Here is a 27,885-nt window from a genome sequence, read left to right as displayed (position 1 = left end):
GATTTCCCTCAATGTTGAACATTTGGTGGCTTCACATTTCTTTTTCCCTGTTGAAAAATAGTGATAGATGCCTATGTGTGAGGAACAGGCCACCTGGAACGAGTTCTTGTAGTGACCAAGGGTGATCAGGTCCCAAAAGACTGATTTGTGCTATGTGTACTCACAGGGACTGAGGGAGACATCACAGTGCCATTTTAAAAAATATTTGAAGGAGAAGTATAACTGTCACACAGACAGGGAATGTTTGTGGTGGCATTGGCATAAATGACACCTTCTTCCACCTACACTGGAATCCTACCTGTCATAACCAGAAATTATCTTCAGTTTACCAGGAGAAAGACATGGGGATGCCACAACTCTTCCATGTAGTCAAGAGCTAGAGGAATCAGTCCATCCCTTGGTGAGCCTGGAGCCAAGAAGAGGGGCATGGATGCTCCTCAGAGCCCAAGCCTAGTCGCTCCTTTTCATCTCGGGACAGGCCTTGCCACAGAATGAACATGGGATGTCTGTTGTGATCCACCCCGCCCAGCCTCAGTCAGTCCCGATCCCCTTGGTGAGCCTGGAGCCAAGAAGAGGGGCATGGATGCACCTGGTGTGTTCAGGGAAGTGTCAGATGCTAACCAGACTCTTCCCCTATATGCTCCTGCCTGCCAAAAGTTTGCCTTTGATGATAGGAAAATCCAAAAGTAAGATTTGGTCTGGTTCTTCCAATAGTCACAGAAGTGATTTTCTTCTTTCCTCCCCTTTGAGATGAAGTTGGTTGCCTGGTGGATTTCTTAGGCCCAGTGGAGACAGGTAAAGCAGACAAGGAGGGTAGAACAGGTGTCTGATGAAGTTGGTTGCCTGGTGGATTTCTTAGGCCCAGTGGAGACAGGTAAAGCAGACAAGGAGGGTAGAACAGGTGTCTTCCTTGTTTTGCTGTGGCTCGCTCTGTGTTATCATTTTGGGTTTCTCTAGTTTAGATCAGAGCCCTTTTGGAGCTGAATTTCCATACAGTAGGATGGGAGGGTTTGAGCAAAGTAAAACAAAAAACCGTTAGAGGGAAGGAGAAAGAAAAAAAAATGCTGCATTTTTACCAACATTCCATTTCTGCTAAATGTTTTACATACATTATCTTATTAAATCTTTGTTACTACTCTGCAAGGTGGGTATTATTGTCATCATTTTACAGATGAAGGCAGTAAGGCTGAAAGATATAGCTATTTTCCTTCTAGAAATGTTATACACCTTGTAAAAACTTCAAGATATACATATATATTATATATGAATAAAATAGGAAGTGAAAATCCCTTGTGGTCTCACCTCTGAGAGAAAACAACTCTAAGCAGCCAGTGCATAATCTTCCTGAATTTTTGAAATGTGCACACGATCACGTGTATACCTTTTTCTTATCTTATCTTCCCTCCCTATTTTTTTTAAAAGAAGCTAGGGTCATAGTATAACAGGGGACTTCAAAATTTGTGGGAATATGGAATTACAGTACCATTTTGATGCAAAAAATTTTTGAATGTCATGTATAGTTTTTTCATAATAACGCATTTCCTGAACTATTTGAAGACCCCTGGTACATACGGTTCTGAAATTCGCCTTTTTCCTTTTTGCAGTGCACCGTGGCTGTCTTGCCATGTAGTAAATTAATCTTGTTAAAGGAAGCAGGGTTTTCTGGGGAGTCAGAGCTCTCTTGAAGACACACCTGTTGTGTCACTTCACCTTATAGGATTCCCGTTGTCTCATTTGAAAAGGAGGGCACACAGCAGAGGAATCCTGGACCTATTGTTAATAAAGAAGCCACCTCGCCCCCTGGCCGCCTCCTGGCTATCTGGCTATTCTCTAAAGTCCAGTTCTACTTGACTTGGGCGGTAGCCGCCACTTTAGCTAACTCGGATGACAAAGCAGCCTCTAGGGACTGGGAGAGAACTCAACCAGAAACACAGAATCTCCGCCAGCCGCGCCTCTGGTAGGGCAAGGGTGACGAGAGGGGAGGAGCTAGAGGCGGGGCTTGGGCGGGACGCCGGCAGGAGGGCGGGGCCCCAGGCGCGGAGAGCGCGGGGCGTGCGAGCTGGTAGGCTGGCCGCAGGCTCTTCCGTGGCTTCACGCACACACTGCGGCAGCTTGACGCCGAGATCAAGGCGGACAAAGAGAAGGGGTTCCGGGTGAGCAGCCTGCGGGCGCGGCGCGGCGCGGCCAGAGGTGGCCCGAGGAAGCTCGGGAACCGGCGCCCGCAGCATTGCCCTCCGGGGCGGGAGCGGCGTTGTCATCCGCACCGGGGGGGGGGGGACCGCAGACTTAGGCCTTCGCCTGGCAGATAAAGAACCCAGGCCCCGAGGTGGACGTGACTGGTCCTAAGTTGCCGGGAGAGTCAGGAGCATCGGGAGCACAGATGCCCTGAGTCCTGGTCCACGACTGTCTCCACCCCAGCCTCCCAGTAGATGCTGCCGGTCGTTAGCCAGGATGGGACGATTTTAGCAGACAGGGTTGAGAATTTCTGATCACAGAAATATTCAAGAATTGACTTTCATTGGCAGTGGGAGCAAAGAGATCTGCAGTTCTAAACGTTAGCTATGTTCAGGTATCGATGGTGTTTGTTTCAAATGGTCTGGGATTCATTTGCAATTTTGCATCAGCAATCGAGGAAGACTTCATTGCACATGTCAAAACACAAACTCCCCCCTCTGTGATGTTCTGTTAAGAGTTGTTGGAATTTGTGTGAGTGTGTGAGTTGTATGGTTGGTTGTATGTGCTGACTTGATCTGGTGTTGGCAGGTGAATTGAGAGACAAGAATGTTGGAGACAAGTTAGGAGACCTGGTTAGTGGTCATTCGGTGGCAAAAGCATGTCATTTTACCTCTCTAGGCCTCTGTGTCCCGATCTGTAAAACAGGGGCATTAGAATGGGGTTGGTATCCACCCAACAAGCAATTGGCGTAATGGCTATGCTGGATTCCCATGTAATCCACTGTGGTTCGAGTCCCGGATCCAGTGGCTTAAACTCACGCTGGGTGCATGTGCATGCATGCCCAAGATCCCGAGAGGATAATGGAGGAGAAGAGATTGCCGCGTGGCCATCCCCTTGGGAGGGTGATTTCTTGCTTTCTGTCTGTCTTTCTGGTGAGCACAAGTGCCCTATAGCAAAAAGAAAGAAAGAAGAAAAAAGAATGATGTTGGTATCCAAAACATTTTCCAGATGAGAAAAGATGTAATTTTGGGCTGGCAGGTGGCATGGTGGTTAAGGGTGCTGGACTCCCACATGGCTGAGAGAGGTTCAAGTCCCAGGCCTGGTTACTTGCTGTCTCACTTTCCTTCTCTCTCTCTCTCTCTGTCCCTCCTTGGTCAAATTAAAAATAAATAAATCAATAAAGTTAAATAAAATATAATTCTTTAAAAAAAAAAAAGGTATAATTTTACTTTGCTGTAATTGCTCCTTACAAGAAGGTGACTTCTTTGGGTGACATTCTGCTCAGCTATCGGGTCTTTGCTACTTGGTGGTGGTACTTGGTATGATGGCGGTACATGGTGGCACTTGGATGACTGGAAGGAATCGGTCAGTGTACTCCCTGTGATCCTTGGAATCCTGGAATTGTGGAGCTGGAGGAGGACCAGGGAGACTGTCTCAGATTCTTTTGCCACCCCCCCCCACACCTTTTTTTTTTTTCTTTTTCAATGTGAAGCAACTGAAATTGCAGTTGAGGTGACATTGCCAAGTTGGTCAAGTAAGTCAGGTCAACCCAAGACCTAGAGCCAGATCTCTTGCTTCCTGGACCAGAGTCCTTTTACACCTGGAATTTCACAACACAAATGTAACCTCAAAGAAACTTAGAAACTGTCACATTAATATGTTTTGAAAATTTTATAGATTACTAGCTAGATTTTTTTTTTAACATCCAGAAGTCACAGCAAGAAGGAAAAAGTTGTATGCTGTGGAGTGAAGGGGAGAACGTCTTCCTGTCCTTTAGCACCTTTTCCATCCATGGTTCTCTCGCCAGGTGGACAAGATCGTGGAACAGCTGCAGCAGTTAATGCAGGTGTATGACTTGGCTGCCCTTCGGGATTACTGGAGCTACCTGGAGCGGAGACTCTTCAGCCGCTTGGAGGACATATACAGACCCACCATCCACAAACTGAAAACCAGTCTGTTTCGCTTTTATCTCGTCTACACAATCCAGGTGCCTGTTGGCTCAAGGGTTCTGCTTCCCTTGGTGGAGAGAATCTCTGATTTAGAAATAGATTTTCTTCTGACCCATAGGGAGGACTCTGTACTGTTTAGAGAAGTAGAGCAGTCACAGGGCACAGTATTTTGGACTATTTTCCTACTATTTTTTTCCCCCTCTCATCATCTGTAGATCATCTGACTTGTCTTCCTCATTCCCATTTCCCCTCTTGTCAGCCTGGGTGATGGTTTAAAGAATGTAAGAAGCTGGATTAGAGTTTGAATAGTACAGATTTTAGCTGACCTGGGGGAAATGTGTCACTCAGGTTGTCTGAATATCAGACTAATTTTCGGGATGGCGTTTATCGTTAGAACTTCAGTTTAAACCAACTTTGAAATGACAAGGACCTTGAGAACAGAGTGTGTGAATCCTGTAACATTCTTTGACATGCTGGTATCGAATGACCTGTGTAGTGATGAAGAATCTTACCTCTTGACTTTTGTCTCTCTCCCCTCCTTGCTACTTATTTTGTGTCTTGGCAGACTAACAGAAATGATAAGGCTCAGGAGTTCTTTGCAAAGCAGGCCACAGAGCTCCAGAACCAGGCCGAGTGGAAGGATTGGTTTGCCCTGCCCTTCCTGCCATCGCCAGACACCAACCCCACCTTTGCCACCTACTTTTCACGACAGTGGGCCGACACCTTCATTGTGTCCCTGCACAACTTCCTGAGCGTCCTGTTTCAGTGTATGCATATCCTGCTAGCTGCCTTGGGTGGGAGCCTAGTTTGAGACATCTAGACAACGTGATCTGTGGCCACTGCTCTTAAAGCAACCATGTATCTACCAAATGCCCGAGGATCATTGTCATGTGAGGGGCTGGACAAAGTGTGGTTGTTTTTGTCCATAGGCCAGGGAGTCTGAATTCCCGGTTCTGCTGCTGTCTTGTTGTAGTGCCAGCTGAGTGCACGGGTGGACGCTGTGGCAGCAGGGGGTGCTAGTCAACAGACACAGGGGCCAGAGGACAGCTGCTGCTTGGAGAAACCAGCTGGCCTTGAGAAATCAGCTGGCACCCTCTCTGTGCATGACATGTGTCCCCAAGAATCAACTGCCTTTGCTGAGACTAGGCAGTTGAGAGCACAGATGAGAACACTTCTTGGGCTGGAACTTCCTCCTATTGGCATTAGTTTGGGTTCTGTTAAGTGACCTCCGTGTCCCTCAACTTGCCAGAAAGCAGAGTCTCTTTAAGCATATGTATCTGGGTATTTGAGAAAGAGGTGGAGAGAGAACGCATGAGGACATATGTCCATAAGTTATTTACAGCCTACCAAATCTTCCATTTTGCCATGGATGGCCTGAGATCCCGAGGCCCAGGGCATGCTCCATTGTTCATGTTCTCTAGGTTGGAAATCTAGAGAAGGAGAAGGGAGCCTGGTCTGACTGGACTGCCCGACAGGGCTGTCTGGGGAGGCCCTGATAAACTGACTTGTAGAGGCCCACCCACTGGTAGTGTTTGGGGCTCTTGGAGAAACACTTTCTGGTGGAGATAGGAAAGTGGCTTTTCCTGCCTTTTCTTTTTGTCGTGGGTCAGGGTGATTTCCACCCATGCCAGGCCTGTCTTATTTCTCCCCCTGCTGCCTACCTTCCTCCTGAGGGCTTTCAGAAGAAACTAGCAGGTTGGTTGTGGCCTAACTGCTTGGGTCCTCCAGGGAAATTGAAACTGTCACTCAAGATCTTTTCAGTACAAGACAGTGCTCTTCAAATCAGGGCACATACCTTTGGGCTGGAATTTCTTTTGCTAGTTCTGAGACCCTAGCCACTCTGCACTCCTGAGAGAAGCTGTCCTAAGCATTTGGGAAAGACCAAAACCCTAAGCTAGATTATGGATGTTCTTGGAGTGGCCTGTGGCCTATGGCCTGTGGAGTCTGCAGAAAGCTTCCTCTTCTCTGTCTAAACCTTTGCCAGGGAGAGGTTCCATCTGGGGAGGGGAAGGCCAAATGGCTGATCCTTCTGGCCAGCTAGCAGGGTGCTTGCAGAGCCACTGGCGTCCATGGTTGCTTTGAGCTAAATGCCTGTACTGATCTCACCAAAGCTTAGACTGGCTGTGAAGAGCCAGCTGCATACTAGCTCTTCACTGCTGATATCTGGGAGAACACGCTCAGGTTTGGATATGTGTTCTCTCTGCGGGCCGTCCAGGTGGGTCGTAATGTGTCTGTGAGTCTGCCTGGCTTGAGGACAAGAGGACACTATTTCATAAAGCTGTGAAGAACCCATAGCACCAATTTTGTACTCTGTTCCCTGCGTCTCAAGTTCAAGTGTTTGCTGTTGTGTCAAGAGTTTGGGAGGGACTTCTCAGTGTTTCTTAGTCAGGTTTATTCTTTAACTCTGTGCACCAGTTCCTGTGATCCTGAACTTTGATGCGGAATGTCAGAGGACCAACCAGGTTCAAGAGGAAAATGAAGTTCTGCGTCAGAAGGTTTGTTCTGAATGGTCTTGCTCTGGGGGAAGTACTTCTGCTTTTTGTGTGTGGAATTATGTAGCAGCAGTGGTGGACTGATGAGACATAGGCAAGTCAAACTGTTCTCAGATGAAAGTGAGTCTCCAGAAAGCCAGCAATGGGGATTTAGGGCCATAATTGTCTCTGAAAACCAGAGGTGAGATTTGTGTTTTAAATCATGTGTACAGCCAACCTGTGGTCAGTCGTGTGGAATCTGGCTCTCTTAGCTTAGCCACTAGGCTATGGGATTGGCTCTAATTTTTAGAGTTTATCCATTTCTTCTGAGGAGGCCGAGACTCTGTCATCAAACAAACAAACAAACAAACAAACAAAACCCCATAATTTGCTTAAAATTTTTTTCTACCTGCGTTTCAAAGTCCGATTTTGTAGATTCCAAAGAGCAAAGCAGGACTGGGTGGAGTTATTTCTCAGTAAATTCAGAAAGAAGCAAGTCAAGTGGTAAAAAGGAAGCAAGTCAAATGATAAAAAAGGAAGGAGCGGGTTTTGGATTTCTAGCCATTTTTGGTTTTCTCGCCACACTGTAGTCCAGGCCACTTTTGCATTTTTCCAACCCACAATGAGCTGAGAGTGAGGAAGGGGTACCTTGAGGCAGAGGCGAGAGGCACTTTGAGCCAGTGTGGTTGGGTTTGATGTGCTGTGTCTAGAAATCTTCCCCAGCAGAGGGAAGATGGCGAGGAAGCTCCGGCTAACTCAGCCCTACTCCTGCGTAGCTTTTTGCATTGCAAGCTGAGATCCACCGCCTGAAGAAAGAAGAGCAACAGCCAGAAGAGGAAGAGGCCTTGGTCCAGCACAAATTGCCTCCGTATGTCTCCAGTATGGATCGACTGGGAGACTCGGAGCTGTGAGTATGCGATATCTCGTGGGAGAGGGGGTGGCTGACTCATCCTCTCCTCTGTCTTCTCTGTTCTCAGCCCCGGGTTCACTCTAATCCCACCTCACCTCTGCACCCCCTTACCCCCCCCCCAAGTTGGCAAGGGAGAAGTGCTGACAAGCCTCCTTGGCACACACTGCTCTGGCTTCCGAGCTTTATGAGTAAGGTCCCTGGCCTCTTAAGTCCTGCAGGAGTTGTTTCCAGTCTTTGAGCCTCCGGCCTCGCCCAGGGGGAGGGGAAACTACCACTCTGCCAGGGGACTGCACATCCAGATGTGCACAGCCTGCATAAATAAACCGTAGCCTCTGTTGGAAAGCCTTGGGGCGTTTTTTGCATGTCAGAAAGAGCAAAGAGCACCTCCCTCCCACATGGGCTGATTGACAGCCTCCGTGGGAGGCATACCTGACTCGAAGTGTGCACCTTGCCTGAGGGTTAAAGAGGTAGGTAGGTTGGGAACCAGCAGTTAGCGTAATGGCTATGTCGCTGGACTCCCACGTAGTCGACCGCGGTTCGCATCCTGGACCCGGTGGCTTAAAACTCACACTGGGGGCATGTGCGTGCGTGCCCAAGATCCTGAGAGGAGAATGGAGGAGAAGGGATTGCGGCGTGACCATCCCCCCTGGGGGGTGATTTCTCGCTTTCTGTCTCTATGTCTCTCTCTATCTGTCTGGCGAGCGCACGCACCCTATAGCGAAAATCTCTCCAAAAAAAAAAAAAAAAGAGGTAGGTAGGTTGAGAGAGAGGGATTGGAGCGACCTTAGAGGAAATGACCAGTTAAAGAAGGAGTTTGAGGCAGCATTGATGATCCTGGTAGCAGGTGAAGAAACAGGCCCAGACAGGTATCACAGGTGCTGGTGAGTCAGGTGTGAACACAGGCCGTCAGATATTGGACCTGCACAAAGCAGGAGACATAGCTGTCTACTGAAAAGAAATGCAAAGCCAGACATATCAGGTAATCATTTGGTAGCTTCATTTACAAAAAAAAAAAAAAAAACACCCAAAAACCAAAACAGAACAACAGCTACAAAAAAACGAAAAAGAAACAAAGTAAATTTTAATGATGAATTTTCTTTTGCCCCGTATATTCAGAATATCATTCGAATGTGTAACATAGACACGTTATTGATGAGCTGTAACTTGTTTGCGTGTGAAATCCCTGAATGCCGGTGTGCATGGTCAGCCTCCGGCACACCTGGATTTGGGCTACCCACATTCCATGTGCTCTGGAGGGCACCTGGCCAGTAGCTGTCAGACGGAGTTCTGAGCTTTTCCACGGACCCGAAAGAAGCGCCACAGACTTCACTGTCGTGCTGGGTCAGCTGGTGGCTCCCTTGGTATGAGAAATGGTGCCAAGAATAGCACCACATCAGGGCCCAGGCCCCTGAACCCGGGTAAAGCCCGTCACTAGCACCACCATAGTCCAGGAGTTCTTTGTTCTTGGTTCCTCCGTGCCCCACCCCAGCCCGTAACCCTGTGGTGTGTCTGCCTGAGCAGAGCCATGGTGTGCAGCCAAAGGAACGCCTCCCTGTCCCAGTCACCTCGCGTGGGCTTCCTGTCCTCACTGCTGCCTCAGAGCAAGAAGAGTCCCTCACGGTTGTCGCCTGCCCAGGCCCCCCCTCAGGTTCAGAGCTCAGCCAAGAAAGAGTCCTTCGGTGGTCAGGTAAGCGAGTCTCACCTTCCTAACTCGTGCCGGGAGCCTGTGGCATCTTCCTGGGCTTCCAGACCTCCTTGTCGAGTGTAAGCTCGTCTGTCCTCTCCTTAGGACTGACTTCCTGGGCATGCTGGTGAGATCTTTGACTCCCATCTCATCCTTTCTTCCTCCTTCCTCGCTTTTATGGCCATAGACCAGTGATAGTCCTGCAGGATGAGATTAGATCTTAGGCTGTAATGGAACAAGGAGGACGGTCCGCCCAGTGCTGTCTCCACCTGCACCCCCTCTGCCTCCCTTCTGGCTGTGGCGTGTGAGGCCCTGGGCAGATGTGGGTGCGCAGATAAGGGCAGCCCCAGACCTCAGACCCAGTCTCCTAACCTAGAGTGGCTGCCTCCGATCACTGCCTGCACGTCTGTGTGCCAGGTGAAGCGGTGGACAGCCAAGGACAGGAGGTAGGCTTGGAAGGGCCCCTCCCTTTTTCTCATCAGCTACCTGCGAACCCAAGGGCTTATGACTGTGTTTTGGAGGTTCAAGTGTGAGTTCAGGCAATTCAGAATTTTGAACCTTTGGTGATACAAGGTGCCATCAGTTAATTAAGTTAATTAAGTTTATTTCGAATCATGTGTTTTACCTACATGTGGGTACTTTTGCTGATTCTACAAAAGATTTTTGCTATTTTTCACTTGTGTAGAAGATTGCAAGAGAATGTGTTTGATGCCAGCTTATGTCCAAAACACCCGTGCGGGTGCCCTAAGCAATTTTCCTTGGCAGAGTGAAAGGCGGACAAACTCAGAATGATGTGTTATTGCTTGGGTAGTAACACTTTCTGTTTTGGTATGGTTTTATTAATTGCAGCTCAAGTAAGTGGTAGTCTGTGCCTTCTCCTCCCACCCTTGGCTTGAGACCACTTGCAAGTTTGGGACTAACTGCTGTACCCGGTCAGGCAGAGGTCTGCCCTAGGCTGCTGTTGGAATGGGAAAAATTTCAGCGTGGTAGTTGGTTTGGTTTCTTGTCCTTGGCTAGCCTCCACTTTACCTGCGACACAGGCATGCAGGCAGAAGCCAGGGGCAGCCACTCTGGGGTAGGAGACTGGGTTTGAGATCTAGGGCTCCAGCTCAACAACAGGACACTGAGTGAGAAAGAGCATGGGCTTTGGAGTCGGCAGCCGTAGGTTTACCTGGCTCCATGTTTGTCAACCTATTGCTTAAATTCACCCCAGTTTTGCTTGGGAAAAGAAACAATAAAAAATTAATCACCACTGCTCCTATGATTGTTTTTCTAAAAATGCAAATGTTAAAATTAGAATTCCAGAGTCAGCAGGTGGTTTGGGGGTTAAGGACTACTCGATTTGAGCCCTGGACCTGGCGTCTTGAAAAGCATGCTGGGTGCTTGTGTGTGTGTGTGTGTGTGTGTGTGTGTATGTGTGCATGCCCAAAATTCTGAGAAGAGAATGAAGGATTGCCGCATGGCTAACCCCTTGGGGGGTGATTTCTCACTTCCTTTCTGTCTGTCTGTCTGTCTCTGGCGAGTGCATGCATCCTATAGCAAACTGGAAAAAAATAAAAGAATTCCAAGTCTGTGGAATGGGGCTGAGTCAGGGTCACTATTTGCTTTCCGGATCTGTCTCGCTGTGCAACATTCATAAGTTTAATAGATGTTGTAGGGAGTGTTGAGTCCCTTCACATGAGCTTGAAATTGTGGAATTCAATTTTGTTAACTTAAATTGATCGAAAGCGTAGAGACAGACTCTTTGGGGGTTAGCCTGTGGCCACGCTCTTTATCTATTCCGGAACTGTGTGTCACATGGTAAGGATGAAATGCAACAGGAAACTGTGTAGTTTACAGCCTAGAAATGAGAGTAAGCATGTATCATTTCCAGCAGCACATTCCTCATCTTGCCTTTAACTGTGAGGTCATTGGAAAAGTCATGATACATTTTTCATTTTTGTATAGAAAATCAGAAAAATGCTTCATGACTTTTCTGAGGGCCCAACCTAATCAAGCAGATTGGTCTTTTTTTTTTCTTTTGCTAGAGGGCACATGTGGTCACCATAGAGAGACAGAGATGGAGAGGACAATGCCCTCCCCATGGAGAATGGTCACACACTAATCCCTTCTCCTTCATTTGCCCGCCCCCCTTTGGGGATTTTGGGCATGCAGGCACCATCATACACCTGGGTGCTTCTCAAGCTGCTGGGTTGGGGGTCAAACTGCATGGTTGTCCATGTGAGATCCGGCTGCCTTAACCACCAGGCCATGGAGCTGGACTCTATGTGGCATGTTAATAGGGCGATGTTTTCATTCCTGAATGGAGATGACAGATCTCTACAATCTGGAAAACTCAACGGTCAAGTCGCTGGGTTTTATTGATGGTAGATTATTTAGACTCAGTTTATCACTAATGCTTCAGTTCTAAAAGTATCTGATAGATTTGAAGTTCAAGAAAACCCTGGAACTTTCCCATTGGAGGGAAGCCTAGAGGTCATCTGGCTCACGTTCCTGTTGTGTACAGAAGCATGTTCTCTGGGTTGATGGCCTCTTGTGGAATGGAAATCACTGCCTGCTAAAGTGGGAACACATGTTTGTTAGAATGCTATTAGTAGAAACCTGGGGCCGGCAGATGGCGAGGTGGTTAAAGGTGCTGGATTCCCACATGGTCAACCGGTTCGATTCCTGGGCCCGGAAGTTTATTTTCTCACTTAACCTTTCTTTCTGTCTCTATTTGGTCAAATTAAAAAAATACTAATAACAAATGGAGTGAAAAAGTAAATAGATTTTTGGGACCAGCAGTTAGCGTAATGGCTATGTCGCTGGACTCCCACATAGTCGACCGCGGTTCACATCCCGGACCCGGTGGCTTAAAACTCATGCCGGGCGCGTGTGCATGCGTGCCCAAGATCCCGAGAGGAGAATGGAGGAGAAGGGATTGCGGTGTGGCCATCCCCCCTGGGGGGTGATTTCTTTAAAAAGAACAACAACAATAAAAAAGTAAATAAATTTTTTTTAAAAAGGAAGCTATTAGTAGAAATCTTTTTTTTTTTTTGAGAGTTTTTTTTTGCTATAGGGCACGTGCGCTCGCCAGGCAGACAGAGAGAGACATAGAGACAGAAAACGAGAAATCACCCCCCAGGGGGGATGGTCACGCTGCAATCCTTTCTCCTCCATTCTCCTCTCGGGATCTTGGGCACGCATGCACACGCGCCCGGCATGAGTTTTAAGCCACCGGGTCCGGGATGTGAACCGCGGTCGACTATGTGGGAGTCCAGCGACATAGCCATTACGCTAACTGCTGGTTCTAAGTAGAAATCTTTTTATAACTTTTACTTGTGATCTTGGTTCATTATCATGTTGCTGAGCCTAAGATACTGGGTGATTTATCAAGAATAGAACTTTGGGCTAACTGGTGGCATGGATCCCATGTGGCTAACTGTGTGATTTGAGTCCCAGAAGCTGAAAAACACACCAGGCGTGTGTGTGTGTGTGTGTGTGTGTGTGTGTGTGTGTGTGCATGCACCCATAGTTGTGGTGTGTGTGTGCGTGTGTGTGTGTGTGCGTGCACCCATAGTTCTTAAAGGAGGGAGAGATGGAGGAGCAGGGGGGGATGCTTTCACTCGCTCTCACTCTTTCTCAGTCTCTTTCTAGCAAGTACATGTATCCTCTGGCAAATTTCAAACAAACAAACAAAAAAACACAAAAACCCAGGTTTATTTAGTTCACAGTTCTGGGGACTGGAAAGTCTTAAGGGCGTGAGCTGGCACCTGATCTTTCAGCATAGCACAGCGGAAGGAAGTGGAAAGGTCAGCAGGGTATGCAGAGAGAGTGACCCGTGTTCAACCCTCTCAGTTTTATAACAACCTACTCTCATGGAAAATAACCTATTCCCATGAGAGCAAGAACTCCACCCCCAGATGGCATTAATCTGTTCATGAGGGCAGTGTCCCCATGATCCAAAGACCACCCACTAGGCCTCACTTCCTAAAGGTCCAACACCACTCGGCACCATTATGTTAGGGAACAAGCTTCCAGTGTGTGAGCCCTTGGGGACGGACTGTATCCAGACTGTTGCACTTAGATCTTAACTTTGAACTCTGGAGATCCATGGAATAAAGCTTTCTGTGTAAGACAACCCTTCCCATCTTTTCCACACTAAGTACCCTGTGTTTATCACTCTCCCCAACTCCCCTACGCTTTACCGTTATGGCACGATCTAGACTTTCACGTCCTGGACCCCATCCTCTGGGAGGACATTTTAATGTTTCAGTCTCTCTATTAGAGTTCATGCCCAAATTTGAGTGTGTAATTCTATTGAATAGATGCTCTCTCATCCATACCAAATGCAGAGTGTGGCTTCCTGTTATCTTGATAAAATGCTGCTTTGGATTCAGTTTACCACGACACTGGTTTATCAGTAAGCCACATTGCTTATCAGTGCATGTTGAGCATGTGGTCTTTTGCCCCGCCCTACCACACTGGAGCCCTCCTTTCTTTTTTACCTTTATAGAATAAGCATGCAAAAAGTAAATGAACTATTTTATTGTTCATTTAGCAAATGTAAAATGATGAGACTTTCCTATTTTTAACTACCATTTACAGTTTGTTAAATTTCCCTCACATCAGCATTTTGCCCTCTTGAGATTAGTCACTGAAACTGTTGTCATTATTACGAAAATACTCATAGCATCAAACTTTTTCTTTCTTTTTTTAATATTATTTTATTATTTGACAAGGGCAAGTGTGCCTGCTGGAGAGAGACGGGGAGAGGGAAAGTGAGGAATCCCCCATGTCCCATGGGGCATGGTTACACTGCAATCCCTTCTCCTCGGTCTCACCACCCGTTTGAGATTTGGGGCACACATGCTCTCATGCCTGGAGTGTTTTTCAAGCCATTGGGTCCAGGTCTCAAACCATGGCCATGTCTATGGGATCCAGCCACCTTAACTACCATGCCATTGGCTAACCCCAATTTTTTTTTTTCCTTTTTTTTAATGGAAGTAACTGCAAAACCATATGATCATTCTTTCTTGTTTGCTTAGTTACGGACTTCACATGGGACTTGTCTGATCCTAGAGATAACCTTTAATTGGCTGCACTGGGAAAAAAGCAAATTGCCCACAAACGTCTGTACTTGTGGCTTTTATTGGTATAAAATTACTTTCTAGCTATGGAGACATTGGTGGTAACAATAGCTCCCCTGGGAGCTATTCCCATGGATCTTGGCAGAGAGGGAAAAAGGGAGCCCTTCTCTAGCTCTTTCAGTCTATTATCTCTGCGCTTTGAGGGCTTGTCTTTGGGGTGCCTTTGTTCTGCTTCAGGTGAGACCAAATACTGGAATTCATTTCCTGCCCCATTTGGGTGACAGCCTGCAAGCTCTGTGAGGCTTTGGAATCCTTCTTCATCTTTTCAGGCCACCAAAAACGAATGGGTGTCAACTTTCAACTGTCCATAGTGAGAAGGTTGTGTGATGTAACACAGGTTGTAGTCTCTCTCCTGGACTGTAGGAGTCAGGTAGATTGCGACAGAATATAATTTAGAATCTTGGAATGTTGTGTTATATGAAGCCAGCAGTTAAGATTTTTATGAGATTTGTTCTTAGAACAATACTGTCAATCAAAGTTTATGTCACAGGAAACATTGGCTTAAATTAGATTTGTTTGTGGTTAGACACAATTTTTTTTTTTTTATGAGAGAATTTTGCTGTAGGACACATGCACTCGCCAGAGAAATAGAGACGGAGAAACAGGAAGGGAGAAATCACCCTCCAGGGAGGATGGCCATGCTCAATCCTTTCTCCTCCATTCTCTTCTCGGGATTTTGGGTACACATGCACACGCACCCGGTGTGAGTTTTAAGCTACTGGGTCTGGGACTCAAACTGTGGTTGGCTATGTGGGAGCCCAGTGACATAACCATTATGCTATCCGCTTGTCCTTGGACACAAATTTACCATAGCTATTTATGTGTTTTGAAGACAGCTACATTTATCAGCCATTAATACATTATGACCATCTGTCCTTGTTCATGTTTCTGACAACTGTATATACACACATATATATGTAGCGAGAAAGAGAGAAAGAAAACGCCCTCAGGAGGCATGGCTATACCACAATTCCTTCTTCTCCGTTCTCCTCTTGGGATTTTGGTTATGCGTACATATCTGCCTGGCATGATTTTCAAACTGCTGCACCTGGGACTTGAACCATGGTGGGCCATGTGAGAGCCCAGCACTTCAACTACCATGTCTCCTGCTGGCCCGTCTCCACTCGTTATCCTCTGGATCAGCAGATGTGGGGAGGAATCATGGTTCGTATAATGAGAGTTGACACCCATGGATCACATGCCAGAGACCAGGTCAGGGACACCCTGGTACCTCACTACTGTCTATTACCAGTTGTCTTGACCACCTGTTGCTTCTGGGGAACTAAGAGAGGTCTTCCACTTTTAACACTGTGGAACCTGTTCCTGTTCCTTGGTCTGCGGAATGCTGCTCCAGGATGGCCAGAAGCGCTGAGATTAGGGCCTTTTGACTTGGTGATGCTCCTTAGCTCCAGGCCTACAGCATTTCCTCTGATCCTTCTGTTATCAAATAGTCACTTTCTTCCGGGTTGCCCCTTCATGGTATTGCTTTCTTCTAGTTGTTCAGAGTATGGTTTCTGCTGTCAGATTGGGGTGTGAATTCCAGCTGTCAGGTCCTTTTGAAGACCCCTTGTGAAGTTACTATTGAAATTATTGTTGGTTTTCTTCTTACTCATTTTATCTTGACTAGGTACTCTACTTTTCCTAAAATAATCCAGAATCCAGAGAAACAAGCGTTTCCTCTAAAGAAACATCTCTTACAAGTATAAACAGATTTTACTTGAGGTCATTTAGGCAGAAATACCTTGTAGGTCAGCCACGGTTATGTTGCAGGTAAACTAACAGTGCTTTAAAATTTCCTTCCTTACCTGTTCACATGATTCTAAGGTTCCCAGGAGTCTATATTTTAAGTTGTTTAATTTTAACATACAAAATAGTAAGTAGAAGGGCCAGTAGGTGGCAGGATGGTTAAAGTGCCATTTCTACATGGCCAACCTTGGTTTAAGTCCTCGGTTCAAGTCCCAAACCTTGCAGTTTAAAAATCACGCCAGGTACGGGTGTATGTGTGTCCAAATTCCAGAGAGGAGAATGAATGAGAAGAGATTGTGGTGTGGACCCCCCATCTGGGGGATGATTTCTCACTTTCCCTTTCTCTTTCTTTCTCTGGCGGGCACACGTGCCTTATGGCAAAAACCTTAAAAAGAAAGCAAGGAAGGAAGGAAGGAAGGAAGGAAGGAAGGAAAGAAAGAAGGAAGGAAAGAAGGAAGGAAATAAGGAAGGAAAAAAATAAAGAAATAACATGTAGAAGTAAAAAGCAGCACATATACTCCGGTTGAGTTCTTTTCCTTCACTGAACTCTTATGTACAAATGGTTTCTTGAGAGCATCGGTGTCAAACCTGAGTGGCTTTTTGCATCCCCATCTTTTTGTTAAGAGTGTAATTAAAAAGGAGGGGTCTGACCATCACAGTTTATGGACTAAGACCAGAGAAGGAGAGTCCTGCCAGACGTTTGCAAAATTAGGAAGGGGCAGCTCCTTTTAAAGAGGCTCTAGATTAAGGAGACTCTCTCCATAGGGCTGGTGTGGGTGGGGGTTACCAAGTTCATTCTGTCACTGTGACCTTGGTTGACCCTGTCTAAGGAGCCAGAAAATACTGTGTTTTTGTTTTTTTGTTTTTTTTTTCTTTCCTAGTTATTCAAAGGTCCTTGGATTTCCAACAATCCTGTAAAGAATTTCTGGTTATATAGTAATCATTTTCTTTCTTTCTTTCTCTCTCTCTCTCTTTTTTTTTTTTTTTCCCAGTTGCCAGAGGGCACATGCACTCACCAGAGAGGCAGAAAGAGAGAGGGAGAAAACACCCTCCAATGAGGCATGGCCATTGCCATCCCTTCTCCATTTCTCTATCCTGTTGGGATGTGGGACATGCTCCCACACATGCCCAGTGTGTTTTTCAAGCTGCCGGGGCCAGGATTTGAACCACAGTTGGCATATGCGGTCTGGCTCCCTTCACCACTAGGATGTGGGTCTAGCTCAGTAATCAATTTCAAATGTCCTGGTATTCGTTAACATTAGCTGATTTAGTCCTATACTTGGCTCAAGATAAAAGAGGGTATTGTGTTTCCTTTTCCCTCCACAGAGGTGATTGCTCATTGTGCGAATATTATTTTATATTGTCCAAACATAGTGTTGCTTATAAACGTCTATAACACCTAGCGTAAGATATGGTCTGCCGTGGTGGTCCCTTAGTGCTGGGCTCCTCCCCTTTTGCTGAAGTGAATTGATCTGATTAGGTGGAGGAGCTATCACCATCTCCAAGTAACAGACATTGCAGGCTGTGGAGTGCAGGTGACCCAACCTGCTCCTAACAGGAAGCAGAGAAGGGGAGGTGGAAGGCCAGGCTGCTACAACCTCACCTGCCTGGCCAGGTGTACACCATTCTAACTCCCTGCTCAGCCTGGCCAAGGAGCCCTTCCTGGGCTGTGGCGTAGAGAATCTGTTCCCTGCCTCTGCTCCCCCCGGTCCAGTAGTCACAGCCTGGGCAGTGTGAAGAGACTTCACTGCCAGCTTCTTGTCCTCAGGCCACCAAGGGAAAGGACTCAACATCTGGACCCAGGGATGGGAAGAGCCTCCTGAGTGGCTTGGCCACGGGGGAGTCCAGCTGGTCACAGCACCGGCAGCGGCGCCTGCAGGACCATGGCAAGGAGAGGAAGGAGCTTTTCTCTACCACCACATCCCAGGTAAGGGGGTCCTGAGTGCCCCTCCCAGCCCCTCCAAGCTCCACTGCTGGGCCCTTTCCCCATGCAGCCTTTCCCTGAGGGCTCTGGAAGTGCTCCCGGGAGACAACTTCAGTGATTAGGTGGGCTTGGGAACCCTGGCATAGCCTTCGTTCCCTGAGGCTGACTGCCATGCCAGCCCGTGCCGGGCTCGTGGAGACCTGTTTCCCACCACTTGCCATAGGATCCCTTTCTCTCACACAGCCCTCTCTGGGAATATGGGTCAGGGCCCGTCCTTCCTGGCAGTGCAAGCTGCTTCTGTTTCTGCCACATACTCCAGATTGAAGGCAAAAGTCCGAGAGATTTATGGTTTTCCTGGCCAAGTCACTTTCTTGACCATTTAGCTCCTACTGGGCCCCTTGCCTTTGTTAGAGGCATTTTTGCCAGTGAGCAGGGTGGTAGTGGTTCTGGCTAGGTGGCAATAAGCCCTCAAGGCTCAGGTCTCAAATCTGTTCTGGCACTGCATGGTGAAAGATGTTCCTGGAATCCAGGGACAGCCCATAAGGTCTGAGGGTCTTCGTGTTGTTGCATTACTCCTGCTGGTGCCTGAGGGGCGCTTCGAGGGGCAGCAGGAACCCCAGGGCGTGTCTTTTTGAGCACATCCTGATTTGGTGGCTGATGGTTGGTGCCACAGGGTGGCAGAGATGGGGCAGTTGTGGACCCCCAGCTAGCCTATAGTCTCTGCCCTCAGTCCACCAGTGCCTCCTTCTCAGGAGGAGATGTGGTTGGCACTGTGGCGTGCTAGGGAGGAGCCAGGCTGAGCTCTGGCGTGCCAGGCTTTATATTCAGGTTGACTCCTTGCCAGCCGTGTGGCCTCGGGCAAGGTATTTAGCTTCGCTGTCAGTCTGAGTTTCCATGGCTGTAAGATGGGGTAATTATGGCATCTCATGTGGTTTTAGGAAGGATTCAATGAGAGAAAAGCTGTAAAACCCTCAGCACGTGCTGGGCACGCAGGGTCACTCTCAAGCAGTGTTCCTTTCCCTCGGTCTGGCCAACAGGGGTAGACTTGTGTCTGGGGTCCTCTCAGCTCGGAGGGGCCTGCAACTCCCTGGCCCTCAGCAGGGCCTGTGAGTGGAGCAGTCTCCAGGGAGGCTATGCGGAGCGGGTACCCCACCCTGCTCAGGGCTCTCCTCTGGACAGGGCTCCCGAGTGCTGTGAACTGGTCACCCCATGTGCTCCCGGGGTGGGGGCCTTTCCCAGCTGACTTGACACTGCTTTGCTTGCTCAGTGTACAGAGAAGAGGCCAGAAGCTGGTGGCTCTGAGGCAGAGCCCAGCCCAGAGGTGCACGTGGAGCCAGTGGAGCCACTGACCAGGGCTCCCACGGTGGGCCCTGAGGGGGGCGGAGCACGGCCCGAGCAGCCCTTCATCGTGCTGGGGCAGGAAGAGTACGGAGAACACCACTCATCCATCATGCACTGCAGGTGGGCCTGGGGCTGGGCCCGGGGCTCAGCCACCCAACAAGGGTCTTCGGGCAATGCAGGCGAAGGTGCAGCCAGCAGGCGATGGGGGAGAACAGAGATGTGGAAGGTGGGGTGGTCCATGAAGGCCATGGTGACCCCTGAAGAGTGCGGAGGGCAGATGGCTGACCATGTGGGGTCCTGCTCACAGCTGTCTTTGCACTAGTCAGTCTCTCTGCCCTTCATGATCACATCTCTGAGTTTTAGGGTCAAGTTAGTGTTGATTTACCCCCAACACTCGCTTGATTCGCATTTGCTTTATGTTAGTGCCTTTGGGTATGTATTTATATTTATAAGGTTTTTATTCAAACATGGTAAAAGCATGGCCTTTCAGGAACAAATCTTCATGGAGTGTCATTTTTTGGGGATAGGTAGGTTTCTTGTTTTGAACCCTAGTGGGCTCTGTGGGCCCATGGGCTGTTCTGGAATGTGCTACAGGAGGCCCCCAATCCCCACAGACTGCAAGTGCTGAGGGCAGGGCCCTGCCAGCCTTGTCCGCTATCCTGTCCCTGGTGTCTAACACATAGCTCAGACACCATGGGTCTTAGTAAGTATTTCCTTTTTTTAGAGAGAGATTTTTGCTATAAGGCCCATGTGCTCGCTGGAGAGACAGAGAGAGACAGAGAGACAGAAAGTGAGAAATCACCCCCCAGGAGGTATGGCCACATTACAATCTCTCCTCCTTCATTCTTCTCTGGGGATTTTGGGCATGTACGCACATGTGCCTGGCATGAATTTTAAGTTGCTGGGTCCAGGACTCAAACTGTGGTCAGTTGACCATGCGGGAGTCCAACAATGTAACCATTATGGCATCTGCTGGTCCCTTAGTAAGTATTTCTTAGATGAATGAACGAGTATTTCTAGAGAGCCTGCACCTGTCCTTTGAGTGTAGGCCTTTTGGGATTATTATTATTATTATTATTATTATTTTAGTTTGTAATAGGGTGTGTGTGCTCACTGGAGAGAGACAGGGAGAGGAAAAGTGAGACATCACCCCCTAGGTGGGATGCCTACACAGCAATCCCTTCTCTTGAGATTTTGGGCATGCACATACATGTGCCCAGCATGATTTTCAAGTCGCTGGGTCCAGGACTTGAACTGTTGTTTGCTATGTGGAAGTCCAGCGCCTTAACCACCATGCCACCTGATGGCTCTAAGGGATTACTTGTTAGCAAGTACATCTGGAAAGTTGGAAAAGTGATCATCTCCACATTAGCTGCAGAGGATGCTGGGCTATGGGAAGGATGTGAGCCATCCTCTGCTTTTCTTTATCTCAGAGTGGATTGCTCAGGAAGGAGGGTCGCCAGCTTGGATGTAGACGGGGTCATCAAAGTGTGGTCCTTCAACCCCATCATGCAGACCAAAGCGTCTTCCATTTCCAAGTCACCACTGCTCTCCTTAGAATGGGCCACCAAGCGGGACCGGCTGGTAAGTGACGCTTTGCTGAGTGCTCACCTTGTAGGACCAGTGGAAGTATCCCCAGGGATGCCCACAGGCCAAGTAGAGGGGCCAGACCCCTCCCTCTCTCCATCATGTCTCTGGGTTTTAGACCAAGTTACCCTTTATTTTAATCCTCAAGACCCACTCAGTTTCCATTTGCTTTATGTTAGTAGTTTCAGTTTTGTATTTGCCATTGCGTTTTTACTTAGACATGGTAAAAGCATAGCCTTTCATGAATAAACCCTCAGGGAGTGCGGTTGGGGACTTGAGACTGCATCCCCCAGATTGGCCAGCAGGCTCTGGTTTAGGGGTGGCAGTGAGGTTACTGGATTAACAAGAACTGAAATGAGCCCATAGAGGCCCTAGAGAATAGGCTTCTGCCAGACTGCAGAAGGCTTCCTGTTGTCTGTGTGTGGTGGTTTCCCCTGGGAGACCCTCTGACCCTTTGACTTCCTGGGTCCCCATTTGTCGTGTTTCCCCACACGTTCCCAGTGAGTTCCCTCCTGCTGCTCAGAGACTTCCTGCTGCCCAGAGCCCTCCTGCGCCAGGCCCCAAGGGGAGCAGCTGAGTCTGTGAGGGGCCGATGCTCCCGTCTGTGGTTCCCACAGGCCTGATTGCCCCCAGCAACAGTGCAGTATGATTTTTCTCTCTGGACTTTAATATTTAAAATAAGAGTTGTAGTTAAGGAGGTAAACTAGATTTATTGTTTTTTTCTGGCAATGTATTTTGCAGGGATCATCTCATGTAGCCTAAACAGCAAACCCTGCTTTTTCTAACATTTTTGACAGCTGAAGGCACTCTTCTCACGGTACCAGGATCCCAGGGCCTGCCCTGTGCCCGTGTCAATCCTGCAAGTAAAAGCAGAGGTCACGATCAAGCTAACGTCCCTGGGAATGCCCTCAGACCCGGGCTGCTTCTGGCGCTTGCTTCTGGTGCAGTGTTTAGTATTATCATTGAAGATTTTCACCAAATTAATCACAAGTGCCTGAGGGATAGACACTTTTATTTTTATTTTTAAATTTTTTTTAGATTTTTGCCACGAGGCACATGTATTCTCTGGAGAGAGTCAGAGAGAGGGAAAAGGTGAGAAATTACCCCTCCAGGAGGGATGGCCACACTGCAATCCCTTCTCCATTCTCCTCTCCCGATTCTGGGCATGTGCGCACGTGCCTGGAGTGAGTTTCAGTCTGCTGGGTCTGGAGCTCAGGTTGCAGTCGGTCTTGTGGGGTCCAGCACCTTAACTACCATGCCACCTGCTGGCTCTGCCGCTTTTATTTTTTTCTGGAAGCTTCTATAAGTCCAGTACCAGAGTTGTCCCCTAAAAAGGCAAATGTGACAGTCAACCAGGAAGGGGCTGTGGGTAGATGGGGAGTGAGAAGGAAGGGTTGGAGCAGCTGGGACTTAAAACTGAAAGGAGGAGGGGGCCAAAGGGTCTCGTGTGGCCAGCTGGAACAGTTCCAGGTGTATCTGAGTTGATGCATCTTCCGTCCTGCAGCCACCATTTGTAGTTTTGCTTCTGTTCTGGAGGTCCTTCTAGACTAGGCCACCCTGACCTTCCCACCTCCCGCCTCTTCTCATTCCAGCTCTTGCTAGGCAGTGGCGTGGGGACGGTGCGTCTTTATGACACCGAAGCCAAGAAGAATCTCTGTGAAATCAACATCAACGATGATATGCCCAGGTGAGCTGGAGGTCTCTCCCTGCCCCCGGCTGCTGCAGGTGGTCTGCATGGCCCCGGCCTTCCCCATCGGTAGCAGGATCCAGTCTCAGGGCCGAAGCCCGCCCTCCCCCTGGGGGCGGCGGCGTGTCTGAGCAGCCCCGTGTATTGCAGAATCCTGTCTCTCGCGTGCAGCCCCAGTGGGGCCTCTTTCGTCTGTTCGGCTGCAGCTCCGAGCCTCCCCTCCCAGGCAGACTTCTCGGCTCCAGACATTGGCAGCAAAGGCACGAACCAGGTTCCTGGCAGGCTGCTGCTGTGGGACACGAAAACCATGAAGCAGCAGGTACGGGGAGCCATTGGTCACTAGTCTTCTGGACTCTTGCTTTCTCCTTATTTTTGGCCTCTAGAGGATTTGTTTTTTTGACCAGCTTAGAACTGTGCCTGTGTGTGTGTGTGTGTGTGTGTGTGTGTGTGTGTGTTTTAAAAAGCATTATGCATGGTACTTTGAGTTCTTGTATGGTTATATAGGGCTCCTGGGGTCCCACAGCATTTGAAATGACCTTTTTCATTAATTATTAGATTTATGAATAGACCCTAAGTTCTATGAGGTTGTTTTGTTTGCTGCTGTATTTCTGGGTGTTCCTGTGGGGAGCTAACTGTAGAGCTTGCTGGGAAGGGCGTGGAGCAGCTGCGACCTTTGTGTGGTCAGATCGCTGTTCCTTGTGTTGCCTGTGAGGAAAGGCCATCAGTGAGGCGTTCCTCCTGCAGGCAGTGGGACTTTTCAACAAGAATTAGCTTGGAGTGGACTTGGAATGCAGCACAGGCCGCCACATGGTGGGTTTTCATTTTATGTCTGGGCATGCATGGCTTACCGTCTTTGTATGGAAACTACAGGGTCCACAGGCACACAGACCTTGCCTCTCAAAAGAGCACAGAGATCACAAGCTCGGACTTTGGCAAAGGCTCAGGTCCACATTCCCAGGGGAAGTTCGCGTGGGGCCAGAGCTGGCGGAAAACCCAGCCCGGGGGCTGAGGTGGACTAGGCAGTGCGCCAGGGCTGCCTTTAAATTCTGAGTTACTTTGCTCTTCTTTCGTTTCCATAGCTCCAGTTCTCCCTGGACCCAGAACCCATTGCTATCAACTGTACAGCCTTCAATCACAACGGGAACCTGCTGGTCACAGGGGCAGCCGATGGCATCATCCGGCTATTCGGTAAGCAAGCGTGCCCTGGCCATCCCAGTCCCCTTCTTAAATGCCCCAGAGAAGAGGGGTGGATTTTTTTTGTCCAGCTGGACTAAAGGCTCTTGCCAAAAGGTGGTTTCACATATGCCCTGGAACTTAACTTGGGTTGGAGTTTTCATCATCACTTGCATGTGGATAGTGCCAGTAGCTGTGGGGGTGTGGAGGCCAACAGTCCTTCTGTCTTCAGCTGTTGGATCTGAGTCCTCGTAGCCTGTGTGGGGTCCAGGGGGACCCACGAGGATGGCGTACCTTAACCAGAGGCATGTGGCAGAATATTGGGCATTTTGTCTACACATCCCCAGGCCAGACCCTGTCCCCAGGAGATGTCCCAGGGTCTGCGATGGGGCATTGTGGCTCTTGTCAGTGGATTCCCCATGACACCCTGGCGGGAAGTTATAGAGGCCTCTCAGGGATTCTTGTGACCTCCTAGACTTACTGCCCCTCAGAAGAGCTCGAGTTCTCTCTGGGAGTCCTGAACTTCACTTCTGATCCAGGGAAGGAAACTGCCTCTGAGGCTCATAGGCAGCCTGGCTTCTTGGATGAGGGCCAGTCCTGTCATGCTGGTTGAGCCCAGGAGATCCTCTGCCTCCAGAATAGCTGGCCCCCCTGAGCAGGCAGGAGGGACTCCTGCTGTGGGTGGGGGCTTTTGGTTTGCCCCTGTGGGAGCCCTGGCCATGTCTCGTCATGCAGACATGCAGCAGCACGAGTGTGCCATGAGCTGGCAGGCCCACTGCGGCGAGGTCTACTCCGTGGAGTTCAGCTACGACGAGAACACTGTGTACAGCATCGGCGAGGATGGGAAGGTAGGGCCCGGCAGGACTGGGGTCAGCACCAGCACAACACGGTGGCCTTGGGTTTAGGTCCTGACTCTACTGTTTACTTGCTCTATGACCTTGGGCTTCTCTGTGGGCCTGTTTTGTCATCAGTGAGACGAGGTAAACTTGGAATTCATCTCACGGGATCTCTGTGATTTTTAAGTGAGTTCAGTGGGAGTTGGCTGTTCTCTTTTACATGACAAAGGCAGCTCATCTCACTGTAGGGGGATTCACGGGGTCTGGACTCAGGGTCAGGCCATGCTTTGGTGAGCTTGATAATTGGGTGGTTGCGGCATGGATGCAGAGATTTTGCTGAGGGCTGGGGATAGCTTCCCAGAGGCACACTGGCCTGAAGAGAGTCCAAAGACCAAAAAAGAAGCCTCCACCCACCTCCCCACCTCTAAAAAACGGTGACAGTAAATACCCCCAGTGGATTCCCTGTATGGATGGGTCCATCAGGATGTGGGAGCAGTGATTACCTTGGAAGGGGTGCTGGGGTAAGTGGCAGAGGTGGGAGGACGGCTGGCTTTCAGATATGCCCTCCTGTGCCCTTTTGCTTTTATGCTGTCCACCTGTGTTATCCATTGAACACAGTGATTACAAAAGAAATTCTACATTCCAGAACTGGGTACAGGGGATTTTTAAATTTAAGTTTGACTTCCTACTTACGTGGGTAGGACTCCCAGCGGAGGAGTAGTTAGAACCCAGTAGCCCAGGGTGGGCTAACAGATTAGAAAAACCATGGTGAAGGAGGTACGGTTTATGGCCATGCTGCTCAGTGCTTAATTGGTTTCTGCTGAGAAGCTGGAAATATATTTGGAATTTGTTCTCCGTGCTTTGTTCCTAAGTCAGCACAAACTAGTTGGGTCCTGACTCTGACAGTGATGATAACGATGGTCACTTAAAGCACGCTCCCTGCCTGAGAGGCCAGCAGTCCATGCACAGGTGCCGCCCCGTCCTCTCCTGGGATCAGGTTGGCGAGGGGTGAACTTGACACACAGTTGTTGACTTCCTCTAGATTTTCTTCCTTAAAACATGTGACCTGTGGGCCCATCACCCTAGCCCCTTTCCTGCCTCTGTACCTGAAAGACCTCTTTAAAGGGCTGAGGCTGGGGGAGGTGGGGTGTCCTCTCAAACCTCTGCTTGGGGTTGGGTCCTGCCCCTTCCTCCCGGGCTCGGGCCCCACCTGCTGTTGCCAGCCCCTGCTGACCCCCTGCTCTTGTTGTGCTCTGTGACCGCAGTTCATCCAGTGGAACATCCACAAGAGCGGCCTGAAGGTGTCTGAGTATGGCCTCCCCTCGGACGCCACAGGCCCCTTCGTGCTGTCTGGCTACAGCGGCTATAAGCAGGTTCAGGTCCCCAGGGGTCGGCTCTTCGCTTTTGACTCAGAGGGCAATTACATGCTGACGTGTTCTGCCACAGGGGGCATCATCTACAAGGTAAGGGTGTGGGAGGATCGTGCTGGGTGGGGAGGGCTCTTCCCTGGATAATCCATGATGGAGCTGAGCATGACCCTCTGTCCCCACCCTGCCTGGCCATGGGGAAACCCCTGACATAAGAGGGACAGCATCTGAATCCTCTTGTCTTGCTGCCAGCCGGGCAGGGTGATTCTCAGCTCTAGTGGAGAAGGCAGGATTGGGGCTGAACACGAGACCCCTGCCCTCTGTATGTCCACCAACTTGGCAAGACAGTTCCCTTTTCCTGCCTCCATTTCTAGGAAATAATATCCATTAGAGGAGAGGTTTAGGAATAAGAGCTGGGAAGCATGTTGGGATGGGAGACCGTAACCGCCAACTCTGGGTACTGGGTGTTGATTTCAGCTCTCCTGATCTGGGCTAAGGTCATGACAGTCCCTGGTTTGTTTGGACAGCAGTCCGTGGGTATGATTTGTGAGTTGTCCACAGTGGTTGTGTCCCTCAGTTTACACATTTGTAGTTCCCAAGTCAGAGCTTTTCATATACCTTTTTGATTATATAAAATCATAAGCATCTTCTTTTTTTTTTTTAAGTATTACCAAAGAGACTAGTGATGAGGATTTGCGTTAGAGCTTAAGCTCTTGGGTCGTGACTTTTCCGACAACCCAATATAGCAGCGTAAGTTTGGTACCCAGCGAGTTGAGTCTTAGCCTCAGTGTTAACGCGGCATCCTCTGCGTGGTGGTGGCATTTAGTTTGCAGGCGTAAAGCGTCACACAAGGTGGGATAGTCTCAGTGTCTCGTTGACCAGTCAGTAGCCTGTTTTACACTGCAGTTGTGTGCCCGGCATTCGACTAGTGCTGTGGAGCGTGCCAGATGTGCAATATGACTGTTGGTCCAGCCACTATGGTGCAGTGGTAACGTGAGTACCCTGCATGGCCAGAGGCCTTGTGGCCGACCACGGGTTTAGATCCCAGGATCAGCCTGGTTAACATGCCAGGTGCATGTGTGAGTGTCTAGTCTCCAGAAGGGCTGGAGGGCAGGTAAAGGGAATCGTGGTGTGAGGAGGTCCTGTCAAGGGTTCTCTTTCTGTTTTTCTCTCGTTTGTGCACGTCTCTCATTTAAAAACAAAGAAACAAAAAGCCCTGTTCTCTTGGGGGTCCCAGACAAATTAGAGACATAGCACCAGCAGTGGGGACCAGTGTGGTGTTGAGCAGTCCTGAAGGAGGAAGTGCTCAGGGAAGACCCCCCCCACCCCCAGGGAGGGGAGTGGTCTGTGTATTGGAAGAGGAGGAACTGGGGCAACAGGGAAGAAGGCCTTGGGGCCTCGTGGGCAGAGGCGTGTGCAGAAGAGGAGAGTCTGAGGCAGTAGCCTTCCAGTCCGTGACCGCAGTGAAGTCTGGAGTTGCCATCAGTAAGGCTCTTCTTTCCTTCAGAGGATGGGTGATTATTTTGGTGGTTTTACCCTCTGCTTAAAGAATCAGTCTCATAATTTTTCATAACTGCATGCCTCCCAATGGAGAGCCTGTAAAAAGATTTCAGTTTACAGGTTTAACTTAATTTTATTCTTTATAAAGGTTTGTTTTAGTTGCATTTCAGGTGGGTGTACCTTGCTGTCTGTATGAATACTTACATATATATGTATGCATTTTTTTTTTTTTAGATTTTTTGCAATAGGGTGTGTGTACTTGCTAGAGAAAGCGGGAAAGTGAGAAGTCACCCCCACCCAGGGATGACCACATCCCAATTCCTTCTCTTCCATTTTCCTGTTAGGATTTTTGGCATGCACACATATGAGCCCAGTGTGTTTTTCAAGCCACTGGGTCTGGGACTCA

General features: G+C 48.9%; 2 protein-coding genes across 3 annotated transcripts in view; one reads left to right on the top strand and one right to left on the bottom strand.

The window, feature by feature from the left end:
• The first annotated feature begins 2,083 nt into the window (after window positions 1–2,083).
• WDR91 (WD repeat domain 91) overlaps window positions 2,084–27,885 on the top strand; it is a 29,378-nt gene continuing 3,576 nt past the window's right edge. Inside the window, exons 1-14 of one of the 2 annotated variants that reach the window (XM_027770472.1) lie at window positions 2,084–2,153; window positions 3,983–4,162; window positions 4,690–4,891; window positions 6,540–6,619; window positions 7,372–7,502; window positions 9,027–9,192; window positions 17,833–17,991; window positions 19,256–19,449; window positions 20,763–20,913; window positions 22,509–22,603; window positions 22,754–22,922; window positions 23,683–23,791; window positions 24,512–24,624; window positions 25,878–26,075. In XM_027770472.1, coding sequence (XP_027626273.1) covers window positions 4,016–4,162; window positions 4,690–4,891; window positions 6,540–6,619; window positions 7,372–7,502; window positions 9,027–9,192; window positions 17,833–17,991; window positions 19,256–19,449; window positions 20,763–20,913; window positions 22,509–22,603; window positions 22,754–22,922; window positions 23,683–23,791; window positions 24,512–24,624; window positions 25,878–26,075 — 1,914 coding nt within the window. In that variant the 5' untranslated portion in view covers window positions 2,084–2,153; window positions 3,983–4,015. Of the gene's footprint in view, window positions 2,154–3,982; window positions 4,163–4,689; window positions 4,898–6,536; window positions 6,620–7,371; window positions 7,503–9,026; window positions 9,193–17,832; window positions 17,992–19,255; window positions 19,450–20,762; window positions 20,914–22,508; window positions 22,604–22,753; window positions 22,923–23,682; window positions 23,792–24,511; window positions 24,625–25,877; window positions 26,076–27,885 lie in introns of both variants that reach the window. The other variant, XM_014586466.2, reaches the window with a different exon arrangement.
• TMEM140 (transmembrane protein 140) overlaps window positions 26,630–27,885 on the bottom strand; it is a 27,260-nt gene continuing 26,004 nt past the window's right edge. Inside the window, exon 3 of the mRNA XM_014586468.2 lies at window positions 26,630–27,575. Within this exon, the coding sequence (XP_014441954.1) occupies window positions 27,547–27,575 (29 nt within the window). The 3' untranslated portion in view covers window positions 26,630–27,546. The remainder of the gene's footprint in view (window positions 27,576–27,885) is intronic.

This window comes from Tupaia chinensis, unplaced genomic scaffold (genome assembly GCF_000334495.1).
Source record: "Tupaia chinensis unplaced genomic scaffold, TupChi_1.0 Scaffold000140_1, whole genome shotgun sequence".
NCBI classification, from domain to species: Eukaryota; Metazoa; Chordata; class Mammalia; order Scandentia; family Tupaiidae; genus Tupaia; species Tupaia belangeri.
This window is presented reverse-complemented; position numbering and strand designations above follow the sequence as displayed.